The 25,031-nt window shown below is 37.9% G+C and overlaps 2 protein-coding genes across 2 annotated transcripts; both read left to right on the top strand.

Moving 5' to 3' along the window:
• The first annotated feature begins 11,412 nt into the window (after positions 1–11,412).
• On the top strand, positions 11,413–16,148 carry si:ch211-276i12.4 (uncharacterized). The gene is made up of 6 exons (XM_058396427.1): positions 11,413–12,739; positions 13,257–13,285; positions 13,605–13,733; positions 14,347–14,413; positions 14,912–15,019; positions 15,163–16,148. Exons 1-6 carry the CDS (start codon positions 11,648–11,650, stop codon positions 15,664–15,666), a joined length of 1,929 nt encoding a protein of 642 aa, XP_058252410.1. The 5' UTR covers positions 11,413–11,647; the 3' UTR covers positions 15,667–16,148.
• Positions 16,149–17,775: 1,627 nt separating this feature from the next.
• On the top strand, positions 17,776–23,923 carry rom1b (retinal outer segment membrane protein 1b). The gene is made up of 5 exons (XM_058397604.1): positions 17,776–17,925; positions 19,082–19,357; positions 19,859–20,013; positions 20,954–21,200; positions 23,479–23,923. The coding sequence occupies exons 1-5, from the start codon at positions 17,776–17,778 to the stop codon at positions 23,716–23,718; spliced, it is 1,068 nt and encodes a 355-aa protein (XP_058253587.1). The 3' UTR covers positions 23,719–23,923.
• Positions 23,924–25,031: the final 1,108 nt, after the last annotated feature.

The raw sequence follows: 25,031 nt of genomic DNA, 5'->3' as shown, positions 1-25,031 counted from the left end.
GATTCATGAATATTTCTATGTACATTTCCTAATATTGTGGCACCACCTACCAGACGAGATTATGATTGTACAATCTAGCTCCAAATGGTAGAGTGGAATAAACCAACATTGTAGAGTTTGGGCTATACCAATATCATATATTGAAAATATTGTAAACCATTACTTGAGATATGCCTATGGTAGCATTCTATGAGATTCAGACACTGAAGAATTATTTAGGTGGCTTACTTGCATTTCATGTATTGGTACACCCTTGTACATAGACATTTCATGCATACAAGATTTACATTATACAATTGTATGATTTTATTCAATGATTTGATAGACAGTTGCCTGAATGAGCAGTAGTACAGGCATTTTATCCAGGTTTCCAGTAAATACATACCAAGAGCTCCAGAGAATCCTTCCTTACCTTAATACCCAATTTTCAACAAATACCAGCAGAGTGCCAGAATTAACATTTTGCAAGCCTTCTGTGTCTTCAAAGTGGCCTCAGCCATACCAAAAATCAAACAAATTCATGTGATTGTGTCTTTATTGGGTGATTTTAGTTCCCAGATGACTGGATGTTAGCCAGCTGTTCAGCTTCTCTTCAGAGTGGTCACACTTATTCCCAGACATCTCCAAAGTTTAATTAACAGAATAATCAAATTAGATGAAAGCTTTGTGTGAATATTTAAACATTTGACACACTGATGTTATACAGCAATGAAAAGGTAATGTATACATTATGAAAATACACCATAGTACAACTGCCTCAACTCAAGCTTAAAACTTGCAGGACCAAGTGAAAATCAATGCTACAGACTTCTAACTTATTTCTGTAAGCTAAGAGTAAGAACAGCAGTTTGAAAAGCAAAGACACCGCAGGGAATTGAACCCCATCCCAGAAAAACCGGGAGTGCCACCACCGGAGTCTTTTGCTTTTTTTTTTTTGGAGGCTAAAAAGCAAAACCTGAAGGAACAAGACTGTTCCCTCAGGAAAAGAAAAACCTCACAACTGCTGCTCTACAATACTTGGGCCTTTCCTCACTGGCTTCTCTTTTCTCCTGAAACTACACAGAAGAGAAGATTTCCCCCATTCCCCACACAATCCCCTTTATACTTATAAGAAGCAGATAAGACTTGATCAGCATAAGTAAAATTCACTTTAAAGACAAGTCGGATCTCTCTCCAAAGACAAGCCATTCTTTTCAGGCAATCATGTTCATTCCCGTGTCAACATCTGAAATGAAAAAAGAAGATGTTTATACCCCCCCAAACCCCAAGCTATAATTGTATTCAATGATTACCGCCATTCACTCCGCATGGTCTTGACGCTGGACAAGTTACATGGCCGACACAGTATGACGTAACTCAACCTTGGTGCTTTTCCTGTAACTACACACAAGTTGCACGTTGTCCCTTCCCAAACAAGTCCCCAATGCCTTCTGGAAATTTTAGTTTTAAAACATGAAATCTTAATGGCTGAATCAAACTTATCGATTTCTCCAGTGAAGCCTTACAATCGTGTTCCCATCACCACACTGCTGTGAGCTGCAATGAAGAGGAAAAGAGAGAGCAGAGATTATGGCAAACCCCCCACCCCCCATTCCAATTATGATTGAATCCTTCCATCTAAACCAATACAAGGTGTACGAGACGTTACAACGACTGCAGACAGTTGACAAGTCCAGACTGTAGGAACATTAAGACCACGCATCCATCCACTCATTGTTACTGGGCGATTGCAAAATTAGTAGAGCCAAGATGGGGTGTATCTGCAAGAAATAAGAAAGAGAAATACGTTTCCCCCCCACCCCTCCACCCTCCCCATCATCCAAAACTACACTTTCAGATAAAGACGCCTCAAATGAAATTAAAATTTGATGCTTGTAGTGCAAAGCTGGTTTGCATGCAGTTACAATTTAAAAGCTACACATACCCATGAAATGTTTACTTAACTCCATTATCAGGTAGCAGCAGAGTGATGCTCAAATAGCAGCAAGACAAGCCTCAAGTTGATCAGAGAGTGACTGGATATCCCAGTGCTCCATCAAAGTTAGGGCTGTCCAAGGCGGCACACACTCAAGACAAATTTTGCACCCTTAGCAAAATTAACCTGAGAAAATGGAGGGGGGGAAACAGAACAGAAAGACGCGCACACAGGAACACACAGCACGCAGAGAATGTTGACGGAGGCCTTCGGAGGATTGGACTAAGCTCTCAAGCAGACAGGAGGTAGGATCACCATTCAGTGAGGACACTCATTGACCACAAACAGCTAGGCATTCAGATGCAGTTATGATTCAAGTTGACAGACGGAGTGATCTGGAACAAAGAGGCTTCGAGAGACACACACACTTCCACCACACTAATTGCAATACAAAACCAAAAATTAAAAGAAACTTGGGGCACCATAAAGGCTTAAAGAATATAATTAAGCATATGAAAATGTTAGCCATTTAAAAAGGAAAAAATAAAAAGTTAAGTTAAGTAAGCAGACACCTGGCTTCTACGTGCTCCACATGACCCCACATCTAGTTTGCATTGGACAACTGGTAAGATTTCTGCAGGAAAAAACAGGTAGAGCCCCTTCCCCCAGCCAATACCAAAATTTCTCACTAGTCAAAATACATTGCCCAATTTCAGCTGCACATTTGCACAGCTCAAGTTAACCATTCAATTTGGAGTCTGTAGTGCAGTTGCACAACAAGTGAAAATTTGCTCTACATTTGTAAAGCCTTTTTTTTTATAGACCCATATCTGCACAGTTGCACAGAAGTATGGCCATGTAAGTTAAAGTTTTGCCTCAGAGTTAGTCATCCTGCCTGTTGGAATTCATTGGAGCAGCTGAATCCTAGACATGCTATTTCCTGGATAGATGGCATTCTTCAAGGGCTTTATGATTCTGTAAAACCAAAAGGCAAAACAAACAAAAAAAAAAAACCCATGCCCATCCCTCACATAGCATTCAAAATAATATTTTGAAATGCTTGCAAAGCATACTCAGAACCAGGCTAGTTCCTTTGAAAGAAAGCTAAGGCATAATCAAACTTGTAATAAAAACCCTAGTATAATAAAAAATTAAATACAATTCAGTAAACTGAATTTGGACATTTTTGCCTTTTCACATGGGCTTCCCATAAAGCAGTTGGACTGGATTTTTGCTGCCTTCCTTTCCACCTTGAGTTGCCATCAAGCCCTGGGACCATCCCGTGCTCTAAAGCGCCAAGCTCAACATTCACACCTGAAAAAGTACAAGAAATACCCAAGACAAGCCCCACCCAAACACCAAGAAAAATGCATACTAGTGTTTCAATCACAACACTATGAATTTATTACTCAAAAAATTGTTTACAGAATTCAAGCATTCACACAAGAAACTGACAATTACCAAGTACAATGAATGTTAAATACATGAGCCAACATTAAGACTTTGCAAGGCCAATAGAGGCTGATGAATGCAAAAGCAAACCTTGATATACAATGTGTTAGAGTATGATCTTCAGGAGATCTTGAGCATGAAAGCACTTGGACACAGCACACTGGAAAAAAGGGGAGAAAAGCCTACAACCATCCCCACCCATTTAAACAACCCCAACAAATACAGAATCGAATGTATACGAAAAACTAAATTCTCATTTACAAAAATACCGATTACTTGCCGTTTGCACAGGTAAAAACCAAGCTGAGTCTGCATTCAGCAGCTTTGATCCTTATGAGGGGGGGAAATAGCTAGCAGATGAACCACCAGTTTTGAGGGGTTGGGCCTCTAAATCTGCAAGAGTCACAATTAAGCAGTCCCCAGTCCCAAAACCCCATGACTCAACATCCATAAATGGAACAGAGGTACACATTCAACACAATCCTGATAATGTGCCATCTTACGATACTACTTGTATTTCTTTGACGCCTTTGGATTCCTTCCTCCATCCCATGCTTTGGGCTAGCTGCCTTCAATGGTCACAGACTGCAGGTTCCTTCACCATACCGTGTTATTCACAGTTCTCTAACTAAGCCACTCTGAAAAGCTGCAAAGGCTAGGAAGAGATTTCAGTTAACACCCCCCCCCCACAATTCACATCCCAAATATGAATGAAATGCAAAAAAAGGGACTTAATACTGACATGAAAGATACAAAGGCCAATACATAATACCTTTCTAAATCCAAAGTAGTGAATTCACTTGTCCTTGCACCATTACTTTGTTGTGTAAAAGTTTAGAACACTGGGTGCACTACAGCAAAGGATGCCCTTGGAGCTATTTGCTTTGAGATTGGCCTGTGGAAGAAAAAACTCAAACGCAGTTGCCCCACCCCACTTCCCCAAGAGACGTTGTACAACGTTATCATGCCAGATGGCTATAGACTGCATTTGCAAAGTCTACATCAGACAGGGAATAGTTACTCCCTTTAAATTTAACGCGGTGTTCAAGTGGTTTTTTTCTTCTTTTAACATGCATAAACTTATAGGACAAGTTTACCAGCAAGCGATACACAATGGCCTCAGCACCGAATACACGAGGAACACGGGTGTGACTGAAGTAACAGATGTGTAGCGGCGCAGCGACGTAGAAGAACCTCGACTCCGAACAACCTTTCGCGTAGCTTGTACCTTGGATCAGACCTATTGGATTGCAAGTAGGACAGAAAGAGAGAGACGCCTTTCCTCCCAGGGAGATTACATCGGAATGGCACGAAGGAGCATCGGTGATTACGGGCACTCAGCGCAGCAGAAACCCGACTTGATCAACAACAGGGAGGCTCACACATTGATGGCGAATTTCACACACTCATACACCACGTCTGAAAAGAAAAACAGAGCTTTTGCGAGCAAATGCATTCTACAGAGACCTGAAATGGAAAACTTAAAATTTATACAGATACCTATACCCATTATACAAACCAAACTCCCTCTTCTAATGACTTTAAGATGCTATGTAGATGACCCTGAACATCCCTGTCCCTCCCTCTGCGCCGTGTCTGCTGCCTGTGGTTTCGTCTGGTCTAGATCGGCTGTGCTCCCCCTTGTGGCCACCTGTGGTGCTGCCGCTACTCTGCCTTGCTCCCTTTTCCTCTCTGGACCACCGCCTTTTGCCCCGCTTCTCTTCCCCGCTCGCATCTTCTCCAAACTGGCCTGAGCTGTCCTGATCCTCGCCTGGCTCTCGTCTGGTCCTCGTTTCTCCCTCTGATCCCGATTTCTTCTTTTGGTGGTTACAGCTAATTGACTAAGTCCTTATTATTAACTCAGTCCAAGCTTCCAAAGCAACAACAAAAAAAAAAAACCCTTGTAGCCATCGACTGTTTCAGATTGAATAATCAGGTAAGAAATATTTCGAACAGAAGTCCATTTTGCCAAACTCAATATAATCGCCGTAAAAAACAAAAACTGAAGAAAAAAAAAAAAAAAACAATTGGCAAGATTAGGCGTAGTTACACTAATGTTAGCTAATTGGCCTGAAATAACCATAGCTTTAACAGAATCTGAAAACTTTCGTTTTGTATATAGAAAACTAAACTGTTGTTAGTTTCATAAATAAACTAAGTAGATTGTAGAAAAACCGTAACAAAAAAAAAAGAAAAAAAAAAGCTCGTCTTTAACGGCGGCCATTTTGTTCTGATCAACAGCTGCGCCATTTTGTCTACGCCACAGACTCGCTGGCTGCGCAGTTCAACGTGCTAAAGTTTCCTTTCATAGCTAACAGCATGTAATGTAACCCTGCCGTATTTATCATTATTACAAATCATTTTAATTCAACACAGCTCTTATCCATAAGAAAAAAACGCGTTTGGTATTGTAAATCGAAGAAAAAATATTTGCTCAACTAACTCGTTCACAAAATTGCCAGTCAACCAACTAAACATCTTTAAAATAACAAAAAATATGAAAACTGTGGTACGTCTAGACCTCAGTTAATTGAGACTAATAGATTAGTCAAATAGAGGCTATCTTGGCGTTACGTTGAAATAAATCAAGCTCATAAAATACTCGACTACAATCAAAAGTATAGAGTAAAGGAATAATAATTAGAAGGAAAAAAAAAAAGAATACTACAACTAATGGCTTGCCTAAAACAGACAATAAGATCAAACACAAAGAAAACACGTCAGACCAGTGCCGTTCCCATCAGCAGCAACGCCGCCAAACCTCTCAACAAGCTCAACGCCCAAGTGTGACTGGCAAGCGCGAGCGTCGTTACTTATATTCTAAAGTGAGTCGGTTAGGCTGTCACAAATCCTTCCGCCCTTTGCGAAAAATAGTTCCACTGCGACGCTCATTTGGCAAAACACATTACGATTATAATATGAATCTTATACCATTATAAGAAACACGTGGAGTAGTCAATCATCGTAATTTAAATCTGTATCTTTATCTATTTAAATAGCATAATAAACGTGCTGGATATAGGCCAATTCAGCTTGTCGTATATGAAAATTACTCTCAAGTGCTAACACTTTTAAATCTAAAATGACCTAGGTTACATTCTGGGAAAATTGTTATATAACGTGAATAATGTGGATTTTGCCTGAAAAGGACATATAACAAATCGATGACTAATACGATGACTTTCAGAAACGGCGATTACGTCACATGCGCAGTGCGGATGAATATGTTCAGAAGTAAACAGACCTCGCTCATTCCAGTTTGAACCGGTCCTGTGTGGCTGGATCTACTTAGCATTTTACTGCATTGAATCAGTGCGCGTGCGCAGGACATTTTAAACAAAAACAAGTTCCAGTTTTAGTTCTGGAAAGTAGCGGAATGTTCTGGTAAAATCCACGTTGGTCACGTAAACGATTCCCCCAGTAACTGTCATTATTGTGTTCTGTATAATAATGTGATTGGAAAATCCCGACTCATAGTGTGAGTCAGTACTAAAACATTCAGGGGTTACAGAACTAAAAATAAAAACATGCCATCACGCCTGTAGTTATGTGGGCAAATAAATAAATAATACACCGTATGTTCATGTTAGGAATTGGGCTACTGTAAATACATAACATATACCTCATATGCGTATGACTACGTATTTGTTTTGCCACGGAAAATTTTGTCACGTACGACACGTATCTCTATATAAGGAGTAGTATTTCTGCCGTGGGGGTGGGTGTCACATACGATTGATTTTCTTTCAAAGGATTAGGAATCAATCGAATCGACTCAAGGAGTCAATTTCATACAATAATTTCTTACTTTCCGAAGAACCAAACAGGAAATGAATCGACTATACATCAAAATAAAACACTAGATAGAACAAAGAAAAAGAAAAATATAAAGAAAGAAAGAGCACTCACTCTACCATGTACTAATCATTCATGGAATTGACACCAGGGCAGAATCTCAACTTTCGAAGCCTGACATCAGAGAATCGACTCCTTTTAAGGTCGACTCTAATATTTAGGGTCAAGTATGGACTGCAATCAAGTTTTATAATGTGTCTGTCTTTATTTTTGTCTATCATTGTCTATTGTAGTGAACCAGGCCATATTGTCATTGGAAAATCCCGACACATAGTATGAGTCAATCCTAAAACATTCAAGGGTTACAGAACCAAAAATAAAAGCATGTCTGTAGTTACGTGGGCAAATGAAATAAATAATACACCATGTGTTCATGTTAGTCATTGGGCTACTGTAAATACATAAAACATATAGCTCATATGCGTATGATAGCGTTTTTTTTTTCTTGCCACGTCAATTTTGGTCACGTACGACACGTATCTAATTGAGGAGTAGTATTTGTGCCGTGGAGGTGGGTGTCACATACGACTGATTCGATTCCAAATTCTCTGGAGTCGAATCTGAGTTTCCTTTCAAAGGATTAGGAATCGATTGAATCGACTCAAGGAGTCAATTTCATACAATAATTTCTTGCTTCCCAGAAATGAAATTCTCTGGACTCAGAAGGTTCTGCATTTTCCCACCAGAATTAAAGTTGTGATTTTATATATTCAACAATAGTGCTTCATTTTTATCTAGACTTAAAGAATTAAGACCCAGACAGGAAATGAACAGAATATACATCAAATTAGATAGAACAAAGATTTATAAATAAAATAAATAAATAAAGAGCACTCAGTCTACCATATATCAATCGTCCCTGGAATTGACACCAGGGCAGAATCTCAGCTTCAGAGAATCCACTCCTTTTAAGGTTGACACCAATATATAGGGTCACAAGGTATAGACTGCAATCAAGTCTTTCTCGTTTTATAATGTGTCTGTGTTTTTTATTCTTAATCACCATAGACCTGAGATTAGGTTAACTCACCACAAATCCAAGTGTAACAATGGAGCAACTGTCTTGGGGCATAACCAACATTTTGGAACAGGTGGTCTAATGACCTGAACAATTATGTTACAGTGTAAACCATTTTTTCTTCCTCTTAAGGCCTTGATACTACTTATGTGCCAGAAGGTTCCATGCACATTTAACCGGATTTAATTACTTCACCCACAAGAGGGCACAAAAAGCATGGTGCTGAATAAAAATTATCCTGTGGATATTAGTGACAAGATAATTCGTTTCTTGACACATCACTATAATATGAGACACTGTGTACTATGCATTTTATTATTAAGCAGTCAGGTTTCACAGACAGCCCATGCTTTTTAAAAGGGAGACAGACATTTTAATGTGTAATGGAGAGCAGTTCAAAAGAGGCTAAAACTACAATAAAGGTCTGGCAGCATAGTTGGTTTGTTAACATTTGAATCACTGAGTGTGGCAATCCCATCAGGAGGTTAATTACTGACCATTTGCACATTCTGTGCCAAGGCATAAACGAGACACGCCTGCAACAGGCAGAAGAATGTGCATTGTCTGAGAGTAAGTCACAAAAGTGTTTAGTTTCGATGTCTCTTAAATGGTCTTGTTTTTACACTTTAATAAGTGCAGTGTATGTAGAAAGCAATCTGTGATTAATGCATTACATTACCCAAGGATCACAGTGTACGATCAAGGCATTTGTGTCAGTCATGATGTTTTTTAAGCTTGAAAAACCAGCTTTAAAGCTGGTTTTTAAGCTTGTTTTTAAAGCTTGTGCTTCTCCAAGAGGTCCTCAGGGCCCAGATGGTCCACACTGGGATAGAGAAAAACTGTGGGTTGTCTGGGGCCCTGAGGACTGCTTTGAGAACCACTGTTTTGAACAATGCACAATTCCTTATCCTTCTTTATGCACAATGTGTATTTGTGTATTGTTAGCGCTAGTGAAGACATCATACTACTACACAAAATCTCTAAAATATATCCACACAAACAAAACACCAAATTCTCCCATTGTTCAGTAGGAAACTTGGACAAAGGTCTGAATCATATGGAGCTGAGTCATTTGGATTATTTTAGAATTTTAGAGGAGAATGCATTTTGTTTTCTGGTGGTAAATATATTTACACAAGCTTTTAAAACACACACACACACAATTGATCTTGTTTACATGCACACATCAATTTACATAATATTTGTATTTGTCATAGCTAAAATAATTTCTGCTGCTATTATTATAACTAAAATAACTTCTGCTGCTATTATTCACTGTCCCTAATCCTGTTTCCTCACTGTCTAACACTGTCAAACACTTTCCTTTTGCACATAGTCGGTGTTATGTGTCTTGTTTGTCTTGTCATCCTGTGTACTTATGTTGTATGTTTAGTTTTTAAAGAACTGCACGTTAAAGTATAATTTCTTTGTAAGTAATGAAATTTCTTTGATTTCCAAAGAAAAACACACTTTCATGCAGTTCACAAACAATTTTACCCATTTCACAAACAATTAAAGTCAGTCAGATGATTTTTAAAGAATGATCTACATTTTTGCATAGAGGCCTGTTATTAGCAATTGTCAGTCCTCTGCATCAATCTCCTGGTATGGCTGCTAATTCAAGTTAATCATTTTATACGGCTCATTGATTCTGAGAAATCCCTTTTGCAATTGTGTTGCACAGCTGAGAACCATTGTACTAATGGAGCAAACAAGGGAGCATGGCATTCTTTAGGTTAGTTTAGTATCTGAACATCAGCAGTTGTTCGTTTGTTTACAGGTTCAAAATGGCCAGAAAGGAAGAACTTTCATTAGAGACCCGTCAGTCTATTGTTGTCCTTAGAAAGGAAGGCTACTCAATGCGAGAAATTGCGAGGAAATTTCTTAGCATGCTGTTAACTACTCCTTTCACAGAGCAGCACAAACTGGCTCTAACAAGGACAGAAAAAGGAGTGGGAGGCCCCGATGCACAACCGTGCAAGAAGACAAATATCTGAGAGTGTGGAGTTTAAGACAAAGACACCTCCAAAATGTGTCAGCAATATTTGAAGAATAAGCAGTCAGCCGGAATTCTGACTGTAATGGAGTGGCCAGCACAGTCTCCGGATCTGAACCCTATTGAGCTGTTGTGGGAGCAGCTTGACCGTATGGTATGGAGGAAGACTCCCTCAAGCCAATCCATCTTGTGGGAGATGGATCCAGGAAGCATGCGGTGAAATCTCATCAGATTATCTTGAAAAATTGACAGCTAGAATGCCTAAGGTCTGCCAGGCTGTAATTGCTGCGAAAGGTGGCTTTTTTGATGAAGGCAAAGTTTAAAGAAAACATTCATCATTTCCATCAAAATCATTATTTCTAACTCTGACCTGACTCATGTCCTGTTCTTTTGCTGTATTTTCTATTCAGTCTAATTTCGTGTGTGTTTCCTTGAAAAACAATAAAAAATTTTAAGTGATCCCAAACTTTTGAGCGGTAGTGTATATATATACAGTATATGTCCTGATAAAGCCTGATCAATATTGTTCCTGCAGTTGTCTCTCTGCAAAGTCGATTGTGTAATGCATTGTACAAGTAATTAAGTTCACTGTAGCATGAGGGCATCACAGTTTCACAGCAACTGGGTGCTAGCTTAGTTACTGGGCATATGTGACTCAGCTTGAAGAGGAACTGTATAAATGCATCTGAATATACTGCAATAAGACTTTGTAGCTAAAAAAAATTAAATTTAGACTATTTATGTAGGTTTACATATAGGTAGCAACAGTATAAAATAGCACAGTGTGAACCCTCCATTGTTTTGAGGTTGAATTGCTTTATGGTTAAAGTGGTATATCTTCTGTAATGAAGAAACAATTGGGAAAGTATTTCATTCCTATGGGCAAGTCGTCAAAAGATGAACTTAAACTTCCGAAAGAGCAACATCTTTTTTCTCATCAGGATGTCTCACATCAACACTCATACCAGCACAACTCCAGACGTTCATCTGGGTATGTACATTATCTTTCTTTCTTTCTTTCTTTCTTTCTTTCTTTCTTTCTTTCTTTCTTTCTTTCTTTCTTTCTTTCTTTCTTTCTTTCTTTCTTTCTTTCTTTCTTTCTTTCTTAAAAGAAAAACAAAAAAAAGGTAATTCTTTTCCCAATAATTTCCACAGGAACAGTAATGACTTCCATCAATATGTTTCCCAAAATCAGCCAGACCATCATCAAAACTTTGGGGACACTGGACCCTACAAAGGGGTCCTCACAAAGGGGACCCTCTCTTCATCTTCTTCATCTTCTTCTGCATCTTTGTTTTCGGAGTCGAGTTTGGACAGTGAGTGGCATTTCCTACTAAACAAACCACAGCATTCTGTTTCCTGTTTGAACCTTCGAGAAGCAAGGATTTTTCAAAGTGAGGCATCGGGGAACATGGACTTGGATCTGAGCGACTCAGCACTTAATATTCGCCACCATCGGAAGAAGCAAAAGCATTTTGGTCATTCTGGACTGCAAGAAGAGGTTTCAGAGCGAGGACTGAAGAAATCACCACTATACAGATGCCAGAGCAAAAGTGTAGAGGGGCTTCTGGAGAATGTAGACCAAGAACGCAGTTCTAGGGTACATGGCAGACCCCACCCATTGAAACTCAACCATCTTTACAAGACTGCCAGCCTAGGGCAAAACCTTGCTGTCAAGGATAAATCAGCTGCAACAGTAAATATGGCAAGACCTAAAAGGGCTGTCTCATCTATTCAGCTGCCAAGTAAGGGTATTCTTAAAAACAAAGATGAAGGGCAGAATCACTTAAACTTCCGGAAAACCAAGTCTATGGAAGCACTGTCCACTAAGGGACAAAGCACTGGTCCTCATATGCAGAATTTTGTAGAAACCTTGAGGGATAACTTTGTAAAAGAGAAGATTGAGTTCTCTGCTTTTCTGGATGAGATTACCAGGCAGGTTATCAGCCCTTCACGACTCAACTCTTTCAGGACCAATCCAACTACTACACCATCTTACAAGTTGCCTCATGAGGACCGAAGACAGCCTGCTAAAGCATTCAACCAGGAACAGAAATCCTCCAAACAGCCTGTGAAATCTGACAATGAAAAAGGAAGAACAGATTCCAGTAAACATGGTCAAAAACATCAAACCAGGAGCTCTTCAGCTGTGCCACACCAACATCAGCACCAGTGCAGTCAAGAGAAGCAGCACCCCACTCCTGCTGCCACATCACACAAAAAACATCATGGAAAATACAACCAGCTCCTTAGTGAAGGCACTAGCACCAGTTCTGAGTCCATCCTGCAGGAGAAGCAGTATCAAAATAAAGGCAAATGGGGTTTTAATGATGGTTATAGCATATGTAGAGAGCTTAATACTGAGCAAAAAGTCTCATCTCTGCCTGCTGGACTGGGTATGCAGTACACAAGAAAATCCTCCACAGTGACTGCCCCTAATCTGGAGAATATTAGCAAGCACAAATACATGGGTTACAGGAGACACTCCAAACAATCGCACAGGGTGAGTCTGAAAAATATGTGGCATATATTATATTTTATCAATATATGAGTAATGCTTTCTTTGAATACTCTTTTTATGTAAGACAAAAAATACTCTGGAGTACATGGTATATTGAAATAGTTTTGATGTATGACATTTTAACACAGGTTTTTTACTTTTATAATCTAAAACAATCAACCCAGGGATTATTAAAAACACTTACTTCTATATCCTTGTTTCTCTGATTTTAACATTTATGGCAGATGGGTGTATTTTTTAAAAGCTTGAGATATTTGAAAAACATGTGAGCATAAAATGAATATTCTAATATTATGTACAGCTTTCTAGTATTCATTTAGCAATTTGCAGTTCATTCCAAGAGACAAAAGAGGGACCACAATCAAGCAGGCCACATTTGCTCATTAGTCCAGGTTCAGTGAATCGGTGTGAATCAATGACCCATCCGGAAGCACATGACTTTGAAAATCAATTTTTTGTTTATCTTTCACCCCTCATGCCACTGCCCCTCCACACCCAGGATTCAGTGAGCAGCATGGACAGAGCCGAGTGAGTGTTTTTCCCCCATCCGCTCTATTATTTCACACTATTGATTTTCCTTATTCTGATATCTGTTGTGCATTGCCTACTCTATATTCTGCCAGCCAGCTAGCTGCAAACTTAATCGATCTTCTTTTGCCATGCTTTCTGGGGCCAAAGTAGATCACCAGCGGTTTTGTAACTCAGTCGATTGTATGCTAGTTCACACAAACATGTTTACTGCTTTGTCATATCAGAGAAAAGCAATTATCTCTAATGCCAAATCCTTGGAATTAGCTTGGTTTGTGTTATTTATTTACCCTAACAAAACGTTCATAATGCCTTGCAGATTGCCGGAGCACTACAACAAGGATGTACATGAGAATTTGCTGCAGATGGTGTCATGCATTCAAAACATGGAGGCAGAGCTTCAGTGCACCAAGGCAGAATTAAACAGTGTTAAAGAGAAATGCAAAATGTGAGATTTTGTGAACACAGGTTTTCTATAAATTTACAGCAGCTGGTTTCTATTATGTGGATGATTTTGTAATTGTCTTTTAATATTACGCAGAGCGTTCAGCCTAAAGATCACCATTTTAAACATACACCAACCAACCAACCAACCAAAAAAAGCATTGCCATTTACTTGAACTTCTTTCTTTGATGTTTTTCTAGTTTAGAATAATACAGCAGAGAAAAGACAGTCAAATTGTATAATAAAATATTTATGCATATACATTTTCTTTAAGAATTAAAAGTTCCTGAATGGAAAATATTTTGCCTAATTTTTTAGCTGCTATTAACTTGATTTTTTTTATGATTCATCTTATATATATATTAATATTATATATTATATATTCATATTATATATATTAATATATAATAGTATGCCTGTGATGCTCTGAACAAAAAACAAGTATCTAATCATATATTCAGTTTATTTTAAGCTATAATAAATAATAACATATATTCAACTTGCTAAGATCAATAGAAAATGGATATTTTCACTCGCTAAGGTCATTGTTTGCAGTGTACAGTAAAGTCTACTGGTTTAACCCTGATATATTTTCCAAACTCTTGTACCCTCACAGGCTTCAGGAGAGCTATACAAGCTGTCAGCAGGCATACAGTGTCCTGGAGCAAAAACTCCAGTCTGTGGTGAGACACAAACACACAAATGTCTCAAGTGAATAGAAATGTATTCAGTGGAATAATAATACTATAATATTACTACTACTACTTTTACATTACTACTGCTACAAATAGTACTACAAATATAACACAACTTTTAAGATATGTGGATAAATGATTTAGGTCTTTTCTTAATAAATAATAAAAGTTTAGTAGTGGTAACTTTGGGATCGGATGAAAATAATGAACTTTGGGTTGGTATCCTCACTCTGAATTGCATTGGCCCACCCTATCATTGATCATTTTTCTATAACAGCATACTCCATAATGTTGTATTTCATACATACATCAACTGAGTGTGTTCTTTGATTTATTATGAAATTTTAACATTAGCTATAGCATTATTGGTGTCCTAAGGCCAGTCTGTCATGTGGTAACACCTGCTATGCAGTTGAGTAATATTCATGAATGAATACATTCTTGTGCTTAATTGCAGACCGAATACAACTTTTTTTGTGTTTCTAGGTGGATAGCATGAACTCAGAGCAGAAGGATCATTTTCACAGGATTTCAGCGCTGACCAAACAACTGGACACAACAAAAAATACAGTCACCTCATTGGAAAACATTAATGTTAGTACAAACATGGGACAAGAAAAGGATTTGTTTAGTGTATTGATCTCTGTATAGATTGTGATAAAACCTGAGTCATATAATTGTTGTCTGTTATTACTGGTCATTGTTGATTTAAACATGCCCTTATTACCCACTTTCAGATTTCTTCCTTGATTAAAGAGCTTTTGGACAAGGAGTTTGACTCTGAAGATGCTGTGGAGAACTTCTCATTCTCCTCCTCATCACATAGTCAGCTGGACACAGACAAATCAGACAGAACCTTAGGACTCAGTGACAACCAATCATCTGCAAGGAAAAGAGAGGATAGGGTATCTGATTGGTTACTCCCTGGGCAGAGAGATTCAGTTGACAGACAGGAGCATGTGGCAGCATTTTTGCCATGGGCAGAAAGTCAAGATCCCTGGGTTGGATTAGAAAAGACAGATGCAAGCGACCTCCTACTTCCTAAGTCAGGGGATTCCAACCTTCACTCTTTTGCTGTAGATATTAACTCTGCCCTCTACAGGAATATACCCGGTGCAAAAGCAAACGTCACCAGGGTCCCAATGCAACACTTAGGGTTAGAGACAGAAATAAACTCAGTCAGCATGCTGGCCCGTAGGCCTGATAATGTTCTGTGTAATCAATACAGCCTGGATAAGTAGGCCAGGTTTTCAGTTCACTCCTAGTTATATACTGTATATATCACTGCTATATGCTGAATATAACTGTGTATGTGAGAAAAAATAAGTAAAATCTTGAAAATATTTAAGAAGATAGAAGGAGCAGAAGAACAGAGGGGAGTGCAGGAATTGCACAGCAGGAGCCTGATGATGTTACCTATCTTGTTATCCAGTATCTTCTGTGCTTACCTAGCATGGAAGATACTGGATAATTTCGTAAAGCATTTATCTGTCAAAGGAAAGACAGTTATAGAGAGATCTTGAGGACAGGGACTGGACCAGAGGGCCTATAGAGGGGCTTTAGACTGCTTTACATACTAATTTACGTTGAGCAATTTACAGAGACTGTTGTGGTTAGGGATATATTGGAAAACCTAAGATAGAGATTTTGTGTGCTTGTTTTTAAAACCCCACTTAAGATAATGTTCTTCTTCAGACAGGACCTTGGAACTGTCTATACATTATTTCTTCATAGTAGAAATATATAATTGGTTTTCTGGACAATGATTTACTTTACAAATCTGGATTAAAAAGAGATTTTCTATACTGAATCATAATAAACAAACTGAGACAAAAAACAAAGTCAAAGGTAAAAAGAAATATAATCAAAATGTGTTGTAGAAGATGTGATGATAAACCCGATATTGTCATTCACTACTCATTTAGGTTTTGTGAAATGATTTTTTGTTTGTTTTTTCTTTTAATGGTTATTGCAGTTGCTTTCCTTCTTTTGAATAAAAAAATAAACTATTAACTCAATTATTACTTTTTTTAATATAATCCCTGACGTTGTTTGTGGAAATCTCAGGACTAAAGAAGCTTGATTACATTAATATATTAACAGGGGTAACCAGCTACAAAATGCCCTTCAGAAGCCCTGATCTAGAGCCAATATTTATTTTTTGCCCATACATTCCATCTATGGATGGCTTCTCGGGGAAGCCCCTTTAGGATGCTATTATTTATTATTTTTCAAAAGAATCCCTAAGGAGCTACTTTTATTTCATGTAAAATAATAATAATAATAATAATAATAATAATAATAATAATTATTATTATTATTATTATTATTATTATTATTATTATAAATAAAAATAAAAGTTATATTAAAATAATTTATTCACCCTTGTTGTGTGACTAAGATGTGTCTTTCTCCTGTGGTTATTTATATGTAATAAAATTTAACTTCTCTTGTACTCATTTAATGGGACTAAAGCGATAAATTTATGTGCAAAAGTCTTCCTAAGCTTATTCTGTCTCACTTACACACTGACAACTTTCTTAACAAAGTTCCCCTTCATTGTTCCAGTCTCCCCTCTCAATACTTCTACTTCTCCTCCTTTACTACCTTGCATAAGGATACCTCTGATCCGAAATGCACCTCGTTTATCTCTCCCTCCTTCTCTCTGGCTTTGCAGATCAAGGGCAGGTTTATGTAGAGGACAAGGGTTTGAATTGCTGTTGGCCATTCTTATTGGTTAGTTTAATAGGATCAGCTCTGAGCAAAAGAGATTATGACACCCAAAGCATAATACTTCATATCATATTCCTGAGTCCTTGTCAAAATGGCTGCAGAATTGTAGAAAGTGCGCTTTTTTCAGCCCCAAGTGAAGAACGCTAAACAATCTTTGAAGGTAATCATAAATGTTATGCATTTTCTAAAAGAAAGTGGTTGAGTGGTGTTTCAGAGTGATTTTTTGTTTGTTTTTACAGCAAAGCTTGGATTAAAGGATTAATGAACTTCTTTTAAAAATGTTGTAGCAAACAGTTGGAGTAATAGTTTTGAATTGGACCTAATCAATATTACTTTATTTTCTTTTTTAAAGTAGATTTTTTTTAGTAGATGTAAGGATTACTCTTGGATCAGACACTGGGTCAAATATTTATTGTCTCTAAATTGTAGAAGTAGAAACTAAATTGTTGACCTGGCCTTTCCCTTCATCCTTCATGGTCTAGCCTCAATTTTAGTAATTTAGTTAAAATAATTATTAATAATCATATATCATTACTTGAATAATTTTTAACTTTGCATTTATTTGTCTCACTTCCTTAAATTCATCCCTATTTTCTTGTCTCTTTCATCTCTCTAGCATGTCACTACTCAAGATTAAGTTTCCCTTCCAGAAGAGGGTACGTTTGGCCCAGGGTCTCTGGCTGCTGTCATGGGTCGCTATGGTCTCTGGAGCCACCACCTTTGCCATGGGAGTCTTCCTCAAAACTGAGCTTTTCCGCAGGGCCGAGGTACTAAGCGTTTATTAACCTACTTCTAATGACAGTGTGCAGTAAATAACAACACACACGGGTGGCAGCTTTGCTGTATTGTATGTAATGTTGAAAATTATTTATTTATTTACAATTCATTGTTTTCCTGGTCAAATGCATCCTAGGGCAGGGTATGAGAATGTATACAATGTTCTGGATGTGAACATTTTAATTGTTAAACAAACCTTTTATATATTAGCTATATATAAATTTACTATTAAAAGTAATCGACGACATCAGTGTTCTCTTATGTGCCTCTCTAAGCCTTTTGCAGCTGCATGTAGGATAAAATTCTTGAGTCATAGGGCTCATAGCTAAGACTGTTCAAGGATACATGGCATGTTAAGATCATCCACTTATTGCGTATTGCTTACTTATTGCAGTTTTACATTGTTGAGAATAAATCACTGAAGGTTAAACAACAGATATCCCCACTTTTTAGTGAGCATTTTTGTAAACGAGAGGTTTTTTTGTGTAGTACACCAACCCCCCTTAACTCACAACACCCATTATGTCTAAGCTTGAAGCGATAGAACTGATTTTTTAGGCAATAATGTAATGCAATAAATCTAATTATATCAGAGCTTAATGCAAGTGCTGTTGAATTCTCTGATCTGATTCTCTGGTCAGAAGATATATTTTTCGATAACAGCAGCTATTAGAGTAGTTCCAGCTTTTATTTTGAGGATTTGGCAAATTGCATATGCATGATTCCTCATATTTATTATAACGATTGTGAAACCTTGTGCATAATAACGGAACAAGGAAACTATTACCTCACCAGTGCAGAACAAAAATCATTTGTGTTGGAGGCCATGTTATTGAGCTAGCCCTTCTCATTCCTTGATTTGGCCTTCCGTACTCTTACCAATATTTCTTGAGTAAAAAAAAAAAGTATTTCAGACTGTTTGTAGTGGTAAACTTAAAATGCACAATATTTTCAATTTCTATTAACTTCAGATATTTGTCTTAAAATGCATCTTTTGATACAGTGATTAAGGTCTAATTAATCACCTGGAATCTATTTTACACTCTGCTCATGTTTTTTTGGGTGTCAAATGCACTGCATTATGGGAAGGTTTCCAGGTCTGCTAAATCTATTTATTGCACTTTTCATTCTCACTTTACTTGCTAGGTGATGCATAACAATGACATCCATATCGTGCCCAACCTGCTCATAGTGGTGGGACTGATGTCTGTGGGCATCAACATCTGCGCCGGTAAAGTGTGTCAGGACTCGCTGGATGCCTCGCGGTTTCCACGCTGGAAAAACATCCTCACTCCTTTCTTCTGCCTCTCTCTTTTCTTTACTTCTCTCCTTCTGGTTGCTATGATATTGAGCTATGCCCTGCAGCCTAGCCTGGAGGAGTCTCTCAAAGTGGGCTTGAAGAATGGCATTCGTTTCTATAAGGTGAAAGAATGCACTTACACATGGATAAAAGTTTAATATTACTTTTTTTGTTTACTCATAGTTAGTAAATCACACTTATAGGAACCACCACTCGGTCATGGTATTGATCGAATGGTAGTAATAATCATTGTATGACATGTTTTGTAGGTCTCAAATACTGTTTCCCTAAGTAATAGAATAAAGGCAAGAATGTACAAGCATGTATATATTCTAAGAACCATTTCCAGAAGTTTAAAGTGACTGCTAATAATGATGATGTACAGTGATCTAGTTTCTATATAAACATAATCAAGGACCAAAACAATTTAAATACAAAACAGTGAATATTATAAAGTAATATATAGTAAGCAATCAGTAAGATTTGTTACACATTAGTTTTGTGTACTGATTAACACTCAGACTAACAATCTCCATTAACGATATTGTTTAGTTCAAGACTAGGCTTAAAGCTTCATGCTCATTGTGCACAAGCTATGTGTGAAGTTGTACTCCATCACACAGGACACAGACACTCCAGGCCGCTGCTTCCAGAAGGAGACCATTGACCGTCTGCAGATAGAATTCCAGTGCTGTGGCAACACTAATTACAGGGACTGGTTTGAAGTGCAGTGGGTTAACAACCGCTACCTGGACTTCACCTCAAAAGAAGTGAAAGAGTGAGTTAAAACCAGAGAGGAAAAAAAACAGATATATTCATCCTTCCTCTTAGTACATTTTAAGGAAGAAGGATTAAGGTGTGAAAACGAAATTAGCACCATGTGGTATGAATTTGCTCCCTGTGTTTCTTATAAGCGCTGCCAATAGTCCCAGATTCTCGTTTTTAAAAGCATGAATGGGTGAAAACCATTGGTGATGAAATGTCTCAAGAGAATTGATGTGCGTCGATCAGTTCGAATTAATCACATGTGTATACAGAACCTTATGAGTGATCCAGAGCAAATGACCTTAACCACACAGTGACCCAAGAACAAGCTGCTTTAATTTGTAGTAATTTGGAGTAATTTTAAATTAAATTTCCACACATTCAATTCAATTTAATCAACATATAGTAGAAAACTGAAAAAGAAATTATGCACATAGATAGATAGATAGATAGATAGATAGATAGATAGATAGATAGATAGATAGATAGATAGATAGATAGATAGAAAGACTGTATTGATCTCGTGAGGGAAATTCTTGAGTTACAGCAGCTTGCTCAGTAACAAGATACAACATGCACACACACAAATTATAAAATATAAAATGTATGTGTATACACCGATCAGGCTTAATATTATGAGCACTGACAGGTAAGGTGAATAACACTGATTATCTTCTCATCATGGCACCTGTTAGTGGGTGGGATCTGCTGCTAACATCTTGGTGCCAGATACCACAGCACACCTTCAGGGATCTAGTGGAGTCCATTCCTCAACGGGTCAGGGCTGTTTTGGCAGCAAAAGGGGGACCAACAGAATATTAGGCAGGTTAATCTAATGTTATGGCTGATCGGTGTATATTAAAGAAAAAAGATTAAATGTTGAATACAAGTTAAATGAAATATAGCAATAGAATACAATAAGTGTTTCTTGTGGTTCTTGGTCTCTTGTCTAGCCGTGTAAAGAGTAACGTGGATGGCCGTTTCCTAGTGGATGGAGTCCCTTTCAGCTGCTGTAATCCAGCTTCCCCCAGACCCTGCATCCAGTACCAGCTCCTAGACAACACAGCCCATTACAACTACGAGTACCAGAGTGAGGAGCTGAATCTGTATAACCGTGGCTGCCGTCAGGCTCTGGTTAACTACTATATGGGTCTGATGAACTCGATTGGGCCTGGAGTACTGTCTGTATTTCTAATTCAGGTACATTTGATGATGATTATATTGAGAAGAATACTCCAATATTTATGAACCTAGTCACTGTTCACACCATCCATGCATGATCAGGTCACAACTGAGGCACTTCCATAATGATATTCTGATATTCAGTAGTAAACTATGTAGTCCAAAATTTTAATCAAGCATTAGACATACACAATGGGGGGCCATGCATTTCACACCTAGGCTTTCACTGGCCTTCACCAAAACGATTTCTGCTCCCGTCAGCCATTGTGAGTTAAAATATATATATTTATATATAAATATATTTAGTTTGTGCGGGTGGCTGCCTCTGATTACTCCAATTATCCAATCAAAGGACGGGAAATTGCTGACATAATCGTATCCCTGCTAGATGGCCCCAGTGACACCAACTCGAAATCTGATTGGTTAATGTAACAATTTAACTGCCTCTTATTTTAAGCTACGGGCGCCTGCACTATTGATTCTGAAGGCCTTAAGGCAGATTTCTTTCACTCTGGCAACACATGATGTCAGCCACTGGCTGAAATATGATTGGATAAATACTCTTATCATAAATATACACTACTGGAAGCAGCGCAACCAAGAGAAAAGCTATGAAATGTAGAGAATAGACTATTGGGAATAATTTAATACACATTCTTGGAAAAATATATTAAATATATTAAAATGCAAGTCAGTGATTCAGATCACTGCTGTTTAGGCCAGCAGAGAAGGCCTTGCTGGCCCTGACGGCCCACCACTGGACATCCATTATATTAGAGTTTAGAGTGCATATGTATTTCTCTTTTTTAAAGCAAACATGTCCAAAAACACAAATGCTATAGATGTAGTAGACTGAGATTAGGTGGTATAATATTGGAGTGCTCTAAGGTTTGATGTTCTGAAGTAGAAAACCAATAAACCAGTTCATAAACCAGTCAGCACCAACTGACTGCCTGGAGATCCAAGTTTTTCTACAGCTGGATGAAATGTGAGCTTAATAAACTGTACTTTGACTCCAAAATTGAATGGGAAGCATGGTTGGGTAGAGAAATAAATTGTCATATCTGAGTAGTATATTTATATAATGCCATGGCTTATGAGAAGGAATCTATTGAGTAACTGGATCATTAAAAATCAGTTTAGAATATCTTTCACTGTGTAATCTAATATACATGGTGATATTAAAATATTAGTCACTCTCCAGATATCAATGCTGGCAGAGCTTAAGCCATCCTGTAATATCAGTATAATCAGACTCAGCAGAGCTATCTCTAACAACTAGTATTTCTACCACTATGTAAATTGCCAGAGGAATTATTAACACGTGTTATTTCTAGATTCCTAACACAAATGTTCACATAAATCCAATACATACATGCCCTTATATTAATTCATTTTTTGTGTGTAACCAATACACCTTAAACTCTACTGCCAGCTAAACCAAAGGCAAACAAAACCAGAAAAACATGCCAGATATGCTTATTCATGACTTTTGAACTACTCCTGGAAACCACATATTTATTATTCAGCTGAGGGCAAAATTGTGTACACCTTCACATCAGAAACATGAGACCAACACAATATATGCTGTGAGTTAGGCTTCTAGATTTTGTGTTTTTTCTTCATTTTCGGTGTTGTTGAGATATTAATATTGGAACAATCAAATTACGGTTCTGAAAGTGATGTTAATGTGGATTTTCTTTCACTTGTCTCTAAACACGTATCTTGCTGAAGGGTGAAATATAAAGTTTTTTTTTTTTAGTAGGTATTTTTCATTCTTTATTTGACATAAGTTAATGGGTGACTGCGATGTTTTATAGTCAGTATAGAATAAGATCAGTTGTGTAATATTAATATTGAAAGTTTATTAACTGCCCAGATATCAACCTTTCTGACTCTGTCAGAAATGCAGCCAATCCTATAATACAAAAATAATATGCTTAGATAAGCTATGAAATGCTGTTATCTTCAGATATTTATTTATTTTTTCAGTCTGTGTTTGTGAAGGTACAATCATAGTAATTATCTAGATCATGCCAAGAGGATGCAAACTTTTGAGACCGCTGAAACAGGTAACTGTTGATCTAGACTCGATCGCTAATATTTAGCCCATTTAACAAAGATAACACCACTGTGTTTTAATCAGGAGTTCTGTTTTGTAGCTAGATCATTTTGAAACCGAGAGGATATGAAATGTCACGCCAGTTCTGTAAAGATAGTTTCAATAAAACCATGTCTTTGTATCATTTAAAAGTGCATATACTCAGTGAGTCCCTGTCCCCTCTCTCTGTTGTAGATGACTGTGGTGATTGCCCTGCGCTACTTGCAGACCTCCATGGCAGCCGTGGAAGGACAGGAGAATGTGGAGATCGAGACGGAAGGTTACATCCTGGAGAAAGGTGTGAAGGAGACGGCCAAAGAGTTTAAGGAGAAACTGATGAAGTTGTTTCAGCAAGGGCAGGTGGAAGCCGCCCCTCCAGCAGCTGAACCAGAGGCAGCAGCATCAGCAGAGAAAGCAGACACTGCCTCTAGCTAAAGGAAGCAATTTAGACCTCTAGCAACTTTAAACCCTGACAATATTCTTCTGTTCTCCTTCTAAATTTACTTTAAAAATTCACATAACTGTGGAATGTCAGGGGGAACCACAATGCATGCTGTTCGTAGGCCATCATTTCTGCTTTATGCATGCCTGTAAAGATATAACAGTATAGAGCAAATGTAAAAAAAAATGCATGAGTCAAATAAAGATATGAGTTTGTATCTGCTTTGTGCTGTTATTTGGTTGCTTTTTTTTTCAATGTATGAATCCTCGTAGTTATTGTCTCCTTTTTAGAGAGAGAGAGAGAGAGAGAGACAGAGAGAGGATTAACAGGCTGATATGGAGGCCCATTTCTGTGTCCTAACTAATGAAAAAATACTTTATTCATTTTATGATTTCACTAACTGAAAAGCTGCTCAATATTAATTTTTGCAAAAGGTTTAGAGCACTACCCTGCATTACCCACAATGCCAAGTAGCACCAGTGGAGGGATTTAGTTCCAAAGTGTTTAGCTTCATCTAAATCTACTGTAAATAGCAACTGCACCTTATAGCTGCATCTCAACTACTTCTACCTTGTATTTAGTTCTGCTTAATCTCTACCTAAAGCTCTGATCCAAAGCCATCTTTCACGTTAATGTCACCAACACTGTTGTCATGCCATAACTCAGCTCAGCTGCTTTGCATTCTAAAGGTCTGAGTTGAATGTTTTGCAGTCTCCACTACTCTACAAAGGCTTTCTCATGAGTATGAACTGAAGGGAAGTGAAAAGTACTGTGACAAAGGCGCTCTTGCTCTGATTAGAAGCTCATTTTCCTTCGATTAAACACGACTAGCTTTAGTGGCAGACAGACTGCCAGCCTATCACAAGGCACAAATGCACACACCTATTCACACACTACAGGCAAGAGATTCCAGACAGCCTACAAATGTCTGTGGACTGGAGTAGGAAACTGGAGTACCTAGACATAGTATTCAGACTCTGCTGCACAAGTCCAGTAGAGTCAGTAATCGAACCCCCAACCAAAGAGGTGTGAAACATGATAAACATTGAGCCATCATGCACAATATGAACATACACCGATCAGCCATAACATTACGAGCACTGACAGGTGAAGTGAATAACACTGATTATCTCCTTATCATGGCACCTGTTAGTGGGTGGGATATATTAGTCAGCAAGTGAACATTTTGTCCTCAAAGTTGATGTGTTAGAAGCCGGAAAAGTGGGCAAGCGTAAGGATTTGAGCGAGTTTGACAAGGGCTAAATTGTGATGGCTAGACGACTGGATCAGAGCATCTCCAAAACTG

The sequence above is a fragment of the Hemibagrus wyckioides genome, linkage group LG08 (assembly GCF_019097595.1).
Source record: "Hemibagrus wyckioides isolate EC202008001 linkage group LG08, SWU_Hwy_1.0, whole genome shotgun sequence".
NCBI classification, from domain to species: Eukaryota; Metazoa; Chordata; class Actinopteri; order Siluriformes; family Bagridae; genus Hemibagrus; species Hemibagrus wyckioides.
Note: the sequence above shows the minus strand (reverse complement) of the source record. Positions and strands in the feature narration are given on the sequence as shown.